General features: G+C 38.2%; 1 protein-coding gene across 1 annotated transcript in view; it reads left to right on the top strand.

The window, feature by feature from the left end:
- Positions 1-8,826, top strand: part of NMBR (neuromedin B receptor) — an 18,542-nt gene extending 9,716 nt beyond the window's left edge. Inside the window, exons 2-3 of the mRNA XM_009319149.1 lie at positions 5,671-6,019; positions 8,425-8,826. Coding sequence (XP_009317424.1) covers positions 5,671-6,019; positions 8,425-8,826 — 751 coding nt within the window. The remainder of the gene's footprint in view (positions 1-5,670; positions 6,020-8,424) is intronic.
- Positions 8,827-9,976: the final 1,150 nt, after the last annotated feature.

Raw genomic sequence — 9,976 nt, 5'->3', positions numbered from 1 at the left:
CTTCCCTTCCCTTCCCTTCCCTTCCCTTCCCTTCCCTTCTCTACATTTTCACAGTAGAAACTTATCGAAACTGCAGCTCTGCTGAAGACATATTTGTCTATCTTAAGATATGTAAAAATATGTTAATCAGCGACTTGGCATTATCAAACAAATATAAATCTACTGGGAATACTGACATATATGAACTATTCTGAATAATAGTCAGTGAAACAATTTACTATTACGGCTCTCGGGAGGAGAATTGAACAAATTACTAATGGTACTTTTAACTAGTGCAGTTATAAGTAAATGGGCTTAGACAAGTAGGACTAAAAAGCCAGATTGCAGGCAGTGAGCTAGCATTGCAAGATTTGTACTAGCTTGTCAGAAATATAGCTAGCTAATGTGAAGTGAATAGCAAGAGAAAGAAGTTGCAAGAGAAGAAAAAAATGAAAAGGAAAGAGAAAACTTATTCTCTCAAAAGCTGGGTGGACAGGACAGGTAATGTATTTCATACAAAAGAAAACCATCCTGGGAAACTTATGTTTTGATTCTTTTCGGGGTGGAGAAATCATCATCCAAAAGACTAAATCAGACTTTTTTGTTGAAGCATTATTGATAGTTTTTGGCTCAACAGAGCATATTTCTATAGAGGGAAAAACTTTTTCCACTTAGGAAAATCTTAGGATTTCCCCCCTGAGAAACACAGAACACATGCCATTGACATTCATTTTAATTGTGTTTACACATGCTCTGCTAGTCTTCATTTCAAACACTATTCATTATATTCAGCTATCAGACCTCTGAGATGTTCATTCCTGGTGAATGCAATTCCCTGCACTTAGGTAAGCATAGAACAAAAATATTAGGACTAACTATAAAAAGCTTTAATAAATCTACTTTAAATTGCAAGAATTTAAAAGAATAAAATTGAATAAATGTGAATCTCAGACTGTTTTGTGTTGTGAAAGAAGTTCCCACAACACTGGACATCAAATGATTCCACATTGTTTTCAGCTAGATAAATTGTTCTCCTCTTAATGATGCAACTGGAGTTGAGACAACAGAACTGCCCATACAAGGAAAAGGGATTTGGCCCCCATCCAAAATTTCGTTCTACTTTAGTGAAGTGGACTACAACTGGACACAATATTAGTATTTTTAACAAGTATTGACCATACAGCCATGTCTCCTATTCAGATATATTTATATCCTTTTATATTGTTAGGCTAAATGCTGTCTTTTTGCATTTGAAATCTTCATGCAATGACACAATAAAATGCTAACACAGAAATAGTTTTGATAAATTAATCTAGTTTGCAGGAAATGCAGTACTATGACCCAGCAACATCACTTAAAACAGAAGTTTTATAATAAAGCCAATGATACCAACTCCTCCAGCCCCAGGATTAAAATGCAAATTAAATCAAAGTAGTATGGATCTGCCCTGTTTGAACTAGGTCTCTGCTTGGTTTATGACGCTTCATTATTATATTTATTTATTTGCATTGGGATGGCATGTAGGAAACTGGGTGATAAATTAGGGTCCTATTTGTGGTAGGTGCTATAGGAACAGGAACAAGAAGAAAATCCCTGTCCTGAAGGGTTTTTAAGTAGAGACAACACAAGATACAGAAACAAAAGGACAAGGAAATATTGAGGCAGTTCTGGTTAGAATGGTAGGCTGCAATCCTAGCCCAGTGGCTGCCTAAGTATTGTCTAGTTTTCTTTTTAGTTTGTTTTTGAAGGGCATCACAACAAAGTACTCTAGAAAAAGAGATAGCACTGCAATGGAGGGACAGCTTAGGACTAATCATGAAGCAGCTTCTTCTGAAGTCAGATGTGTGGGAGGGGAATAGCATTGTGGACTCAGCAGAGACAGGAGTAGAGCTTCCCATACTAATTGGGAGCTGAGAAATACCTTTGCGAAGGCCTTTGAAAACAAAAATGGGGAGGAGTAGATAAGCTATACTGGATTTTAGAAGGTAGCAACATGTTATAACTCTGGAGGAAGAGGTTATTCTTTCTTTCATCAATTTTTTTGGGTTGTGTGGAAGGGAGGAGATTGCTTTATAATGAAAATACACTATATAAACAAAACCATTATCTGCAGAATGGGCGAGTTTGTGCTTGTGTCTGTTGGCAGAAACCACAGCTCCAAAGAAAGGAAACTTAGTATAAAAGTATTTCCTGAGTTGGGATGCCTTTTTCAGCAGTGATAATGATAGAGGATGTAGGAGGACAGAATTTACATGAAGGCTTTTAATTAAAACCAAATGCATATTTATAATTATTTCCTGATCTTCATGGCAACCTATAATTTTCTTTTTTCATCAGTGAAGTAAAGGAAAAGATGGATTTTGCTTACTAATTTGACTAAATAATTAGTACCCTTACCCTGATTTACCAGTGTTGTTTTATTGATAGAAAATATGCACTTTGTAATTTGAATGGTTGGTGGTATGTTTTAGCCTTACACTGGTTTTATACAAAGGAGGAGGCTGGGTATTCATTTTGGAAACACTTCTAATTTCACTTAGTTTACATTTGATTTTATCTGTAACCTGTCTCTTTCTACTCTATATCTTTTCAGAGATATAAACGAGATGACAGATTTTGTAAAGCACTTGGTGCCTTTTTCCTCCCATTGACGCTGAGTACTGTGCAGGGCTGAGTCCTAGGAAGAAGAGTGCCATCTTGTAGTCAGCTGAAGTAGCAAGCAGAATTTTGATAGGACTAAAGGAGAAGTTTGATGGGCTGAACCCAGCTGTTTTTGTGAAAAAGGGGACCCTGCTCCAATGCCTTCCAACTTGGAATCAGTCGTAGCTCAGGGGAAGGCACGCTATTTGCTGAAACAGCAATATATGCCAAGGCACAAATATATGCCACATTTTCTGCTAACGTAAAGGCTTCTGAAAAGGTCTCCCGTTTAGATATTAACCAGACCAAATGCTGCTAAAGCAATTAATTTTACACAGTCACTGTCTTGGGGGACAGGACTGTGCTCAAAATAGTTGCAATGGGAAAAGAGAGGGGAAAAAAACCTGTAGTATGAAACACGATTTTTATCCAACGTCCTTCCCCCCCACAAAGTCCCCAAACCAGCTCTTCCCCAGCAATGTAAAGTTTTAAAGAAATGAGCAGATGTAAGGACTCGACATCACCTCAGCTGAATGAAATGAAATAGAAGATCTGTCTTCGTGTAATGAAATCAAGGCAGACAGTAATAGGAAGCAAATTATTGAATAATAAGGTCACAGTTTGTGCTGGGGAGCATTCATGCTTTGTGCAGAAGCTTCTATCCTTCCCATGGCAGTATAAAGGATTTCTTTACACCTTGGTGTCCAGGGAGTTTCTCATTGTGTGTTAGGAGAAACGGTAAACATAAATTAACAGAGACAGTTTGCTGAGTTTAATTTTCTACTCTGGAATAAGGGTGAAGACACAGTAAAAATCCTCTCTCTGAATTCAGAGAGGATATGAACATAAATAGCCATTATTTTTAATTATTTAGTGATAAGACAATTTATCACAGTCCTGAGAAAGAGGACTCCAAAGCACATTTTGACTCAAGTGTTCTCTGAAGAAAAAATTTGCTAGGGTACCGAGACAGTGCTCTGCTCCAGACATTTTCATGGCATAGCCATTTCCACCGTTCGTTTCCAGCAAACTCACAACTTGTGGCATGGGGATATAGCTTTTATCCACAGTTCCTCAAACATCTGCTCAAGGTTTTGAGGGGTTATGATGTACCTCTCGGGACCTGCAAATCAGCCATAAAGGGTATTTGGGATCACAGCTCCATTTCTCAGCATTCCCTTCAGCAACTATGTTATATGCGTATGTATTTAGACACCTGTACGTACCCATACATATTTATATTTGTATATGCACACATATGTATCTACATGCACGGATAAGGAGTTTCATCACCAAGTAGAGACATCTAAGTTACAGTTCTTCTCACTCTAAGCTCACTGTATAGATAATAGAGAAAAATAAGCACCTCAGAGGGTGATGTAATGCACCTAAAACCTGATTCACGCTTTGAAAGTACATCTCCACTGACTAGAAAGACCGTAATGTGAATAAAGTTATGTACCTGGAGTATAAATCTCCCCAGACTCCCTTCTACCGGTTAAACTTTTCTTTAGATGTTAAAGAAAAATAATTTTTCCATTTCTCAAAACTTCTGCAATTTCAAAGAAACCCCTCACCCATCCCAAATCAAATCAAAACTAGAAACAAAAAATTGAAGAAACAAAAAAAAGAACATTAGATAAAGCAGCCTTCCAAATTACCAGAGCTTAGACAAACTGAAATGTTTTGTTCAATGTTCAGTTTTTAATAAAAACATTAAAACATAATTTGCTTAAATTTTGAAAATAAGCATTTTCAAAATAAATTAAAAATCTAAGCAAAACATTAAGGTATCTTTGAAATATTTTTCTCAAAGTATATTTGGCCTGCTAAACCTGACCTTTTCTTTCTGGTAAGTTTCACTTTGTATCACCTTCTGCAACATTTTTTTTTTTAATAAAAGAATTCCTGACCAGAGTCTGCTTCTATTCATTTATTTTAGAATCATAGAATCATTAAAGTTGGAAAAGACCTCTAAGGTCATCGAGTCCAACCGTCAACCCAACACCACCGTGCCCATTAAACCATGTCCCTAAGCGCCTCATCTACACGTCTTTTAAATACGGCCAAGGATGGGGACTCCACCACTTCCCTGGGCAGCCTGTTCCAATGTTTAACCACTCTTTCAGTAAAGAATTTTTTCCTCACGTCCAATCTAAACCTCCCCTGGCACAACTTGAGGCCATTTCCTCTCGTCTCATTTAGTTTGCTGTGGTGTGATATTTCCATTCTCTGCAATACTTCCTGTTTTCATTGTAACGGTTGTGAAATTATCAATTCTGCAAAGGTTTATATGTAATCATATATTATGAGACAGTTTCCCAAAACGCGGTATAGAGCAGCATCCTCCAATCGTTTATGTGGAAATGTTTACTTTCTTTAAGAGTTTAATCCTTCTGCACAGGCCACCGGGCATCGTTCCTGCCTGACTTTATGAAGACGCTTATATTCCAGGCATTACAGTCAGGACAGTATATCTGTGTGCAGAAAGGTGCTGGGGTGGAAAGGCAAGAGCCACCACAGCAGTGGTTGTTGCTGGTCTGGCAAGAGGTGGTTAGCGCTGATTCTTGTCCTGCGCTCCCAGGGGGCTGGTGGAGTCTGAGAGCGGGAAAGCCGTGGCGGCGGGCAGGAGGGGGTCCTGGGCTGCGGGAGCCGAGGAAGGAAACGAACTCTAGTGTGCATGTGCCGGTAGGAGAGTGAGGTGGAAGTATGGAGGTAGGGTGTGCATTTGTGGATTTGCTGGGAGGATTTGGGGAAAGCAAGAGCAGGGTCACGGCTGCTTCTGCGCTTTCAGCAGGCTGGCACAGAATGGGCACCTACGGCCACAGGCTGTGTCCAGGGCTCCTTTTGCCACCTCTGGTGGGTATATATGCAGATGAAGCTAGAGATTCAGAGAATGCAAATTTAAGAAAGATTACAAACATGTTGACATTTCAAATAAAAACAAAATATGACATTATTTTAATCAAAGATATGAAGAGGCCTTATGAATCACATGTTGAATTTGAAAAGATACCTTCTAATTTTCATCTGCATTTTGATCAATTTCAGGTACAAAGCAATTGTAAATCCCATGGACATCCAGACCTCCAGTGCAGTGCTGTGGACCTGTGTTAAAGCCACTGCCATCTGGGTAATCTCCATATTGCTAGCAGTTCCTGAAGTGGTGTTCTCCGAACTGGCCCACATCAATGACATGAATAATGCCACTTTCACAGCATGCATACCATACCCCATGACGGATGATATGCACCCGAAGATCCATTCCGTGCTGATTTTCCTTGTGTATTTCCTTATCCCTCTTGCCATTATTAGTATCTACTACTATCACATTGCAAAGAGTTTAATAAAAAGTGCTCACAACATCCCTGGAGAATACAGTGAGCATTCCAAAAGACAGGTAAGCAATTTGCTTTTTACATCCCGGTGAAAGATTTGTGTGCTGTATACACTTATAAATGAAAGTACAGGAACTATAACATCCAAATTGTTAGATTTTGCAGAGGATTAGTTCAGTTTCCATATGCATGAATTAAGCTGAGGATTATCTGAAAAATCTCCTTGTTTTCACAATTACTCAGTATTAAGCCCAGTATGTAAATGAATATGAACAAGGAAAAACACAAATTCAATGCCATCAATGCATATTCCTAACAAGAAATAGGATTGGTATATGTGCTCGTATGTGTTGTTAGTGTAACCATTACTTGTGTTCTTACTGAGGAACAATGTTTTTGTAGTTAATGCTAGTGGCTTCACCTATCTCTACAGGCAGCCATTTTGGGAAGAAATCTTACATGAACTTTTTGAGAATTCTCCCTGGTTTATTTGTGCTTGGAAATGAAAAAAAACTGACATAGGCAGGGAAATTTTTTCTTAGGGGATCTAAGGTTCTTCTCAGACCAAGGAGTGCTGAAAATATGAACACAGTGCATGAACTGATTCTTTTTTTGCTTTCTCAGTAGATCTTTCTTGGATACAATCCTGAACTCGTACTTTTATAATACCCTTTCTATTAGAGATGCTATAAAACTTTCAGTATACGTTCTGTATACCTTTGAGACAAAGCATTTTAAAATGCTGGACAAAGCCACTTCCCTGTGAGGCACAGGAAGCAGTGAGATAACAACAGGCTGTTCATTAGCAGGAACATTTATATATACAAACAGCGTTTGCAGTGAAAGTGCCTCAACCACTTTACAAAAGCATTAGTATTGATAGAGAAAAATACTTATGCCCATTAAAACAATTTGGAAGTGTTTTCTCTGCCAATATTTTAGAAAATACCTTTATACTCACTGAAATCTCTTTGCATATATAGCACGTACATATTCTTTTAAAAAGAAAGACCACATTCCCTCATGTCCTTTTTACTCAGCATTTCATTTCTACTCTAGCCTGTTTCTTGTCAAAAATGCATACGTATTAGCACTTCATGTATTATTTTATTTTCCTGTGAAATATAGAGAGCCTTTTGGCTGAACCCTCAGGATGGAAACAATATTTAATTTATATCACATTTCTGAACCCACATGTTTTTTCAAAATAAGATTTTTTTTTCATTCTACCTAGTTTTTTTTCTTTTTGTTAATCTATGAGGCTCAGAAGAATAGAAAATTCCGCTGTACTTACATATCTCCCAGCAAGCGGAATTAAATTCAGACTATTCCTATCAACTCATGTTTCTTTAGGCCATAGCACAGAAGTGTAATATTCACCCTACACCTCTGTACCTTTTTATTCTGCCTTTGCAATCTGTCTGAGTGCAAATCCTACCAAATTGGAACGGTAGAGTTTTCCCATCTTCTGTGAATTCCCCACTGGTTTTGGTTTAGACAGAGCCAAGAAAACTACGTACAGATTTATTTCACAGATTTTGAAACCCTGTTAGAATAAATTAACTTGAATTTTTCAGGTTAAAATTGATAGAAAATTGAGCAAAGCCAGCAAACTTTCCTGCCTCTGCAAAACTTTGGTACCTGGTATACATAATAAATCTTTTGGGAGGAATATGTAGAAAGTTTCTGCCTCCCTTTGGTGCCTTCTACTTGGCCAGTTTCCCTCCCTCTTTCAGTTTGGAACCACCGTGTAGGCTCGTTTCCTGTCAACTTTTCAGCCACTCTCAATATCTACATTGTAATCCAATTATACTTTAGCACTCCAGTTAAGGTACATTTTTTTCATGTCATTATTGAAGATTAACCGAACCTTTCACCTTACCCTGGAATTAAGATGCTTCAGACTGTGCAATGCAGTTTTGGTGGTTTGCCTAGGAGAGAGGTGCAAGCTGGGGCATTTCAGGCAAAATAATGGGATGTAAGTACCATTATATAGCTAACATCCTAGCAGTGTCTCTACATTTCACTCACAATGTCTCTACATTTCAAAGCCAATGGTTTCTAAATAGCTTTCTAACTATAGCTAAGTTTCAAGCCAAGCACTGGAATCTCATCAGAAAAGGTTATGTTTCATGGCAGCCTTTGGTGCGTGCTTTCAGGCTAAAAGCCAATGTTTACTTGGGTCATGAATCATGAATCACTCTTTCTGCATACATCATACAGAAAGAGCAACCTTCTGTGACTGCAAACAGCCAGGGCCTGTCACTGGAAGTAAACTGAAAGTGGGAAAGGGAAGTAAATGAGATAGAAAAAGTAATTCAGCCCCTGAAGGAAGCATTTTTACTGGTCTTACTTTTGATAGTTGTTAAAGTTAATATAAAGCGAAATGCTACATGTTTTAATTAAGCCTGTTACGTGGAGTAGTTCTAATCGTTGTTGTTCATTTGGGTTCTCTTCATATTTTTAGATGGAAACTCGCAAACGTCTGGCAAAAATTGTTCTAGTTTTTGTTGGCTTCTTTGCTATCTGCTGGTTTCCTAACCACGTGCTATACATGTACCGATCTTTTAATTACAATGAGATTGATCCATCGACAGGACATATGGTTGTTACCTTAGTGGCCCGAGTGCTAAGCTTCTCCAACTCTTGTGTCAACCCGTTTGCACTGTATTTTCTCAGTGAGAGTTTTAGAAGACATTTCAACAACCAGCTTCGCTGCAGGAGGAAAGCTCAGCAAGAGAGGTCTGCCAGCTACTTGCGCAACTCTTCTGCCATTCAAATGACTTCCCTGAAAAGCAATACCAGGAACACGGTGACTAGCATGACACAACTGAATGGGCACAACTTGAAACAAGAAATGTCATCGTGATTTAATAGGTGTGATTTTTGACTGTGGAACAAATTTGAACTTTTTCTTTGCAGTTTGTAACGTACGTTTGGCTCTCATATGCTTAGACCGTCTTAGTCCTCAGCACGGAGAGTCTGTTAAAGTCTGGCCAATCTGAGGTTATCTCACACCTAGTCTTACTTTTAGATAGAAATGAAGAGTATGTTTTATTGAGAAAACAAAACTGACTGGCTTCATAGTGTACTTTAAAGGATATGCTAATATATGTTTAACATATAAAAAAGAAAATAATAAATATTAGTGTAGCTGATCTAACAATGCTTTAAAAAGTATAGATTTTTCTGATCTGAAAAATATGTATTTTTAACTGAATATTGATCCAGGCTTATGTCTTACTCTAATAGATTTTGCATGATTTTAGCTATGCTGTGTGTACAAGCATTGCTCATTAAGACTGCTAGGCATTTTTTGAACCAATTAAGGATCCATTGCAATGCATACATTCTAGTTTCAGATAAAAAAAAATTCAAGTGTCGAGTGCCGGATCTTTACCTCATTTAAATCCACCTTGTTTTTTCACTTTGGCAGACATACAAATGAGGATTTACTTTTTGGGGGTTCTGTTTGCTGTTGAGGTCAGAAATTTATCTGCTAAAATTACATTCTTTTCATGATTAACACCTCGAAAGAAAAATGTTGTGTGCAACATGCAGGTTTTCTAGAACTCAGTGTCTGAAAGCTCATTTCTCTGATTTGTTAAGTCTGCGACATCATTGGTTTAGAGTGTCTACATGCTTTGTATTTACTACTACTAACTGATCTTGCTGATACAAGTACACAGCTAAGAAGGATGCTAAGTGTAATGGGATGGATGAACATTCAAGGAGGTGAAGTTCTGAGTGGCTTTGTCAAAGAGGGTCTGCAGCAAGGCTTCCTACAGCTCAGAGCAGTCTCAGAGTGCAGAACCCAGATTACTAGCAGACAAAACCAAACTGAAGGATGCCCTGCAGGAACACACCTAACATACTCTGATCACTGATGATGATCATCCAGCCCATGGGACCAGACAAGCTCTAGTCTGAAGTAACCCGCACGTGATGAAACACGGGTAGCTGGCATTGGTTGCTCAGTACCAGCTGTTTGCTGTCTAGATCTACTCTTCTTGCACCCA

This window comes from Pygoscelis adeliae, unplaced genomic scaffold (assembly GCF_000699105.1).
Source record: "Pygoscelis adeliae isolate BGI_AS28 unplaced genomic scaffold, ASM69910v1 Scaffold172, whole genome shotgun sequence".
In the NCBI taxonomy this organism is placed as follows: domain Eukaryota; kingdom Metazoa; phylum Chordata; class Aves; order Sphenisciformes; family Spheniscidae; genus Pygoscelis; species Pygoscelis adeliae.
Note: the sequence above shows the minus strand (reverse complement) of the source record. Positions and strands in the feature narration are given on the sequence as shown.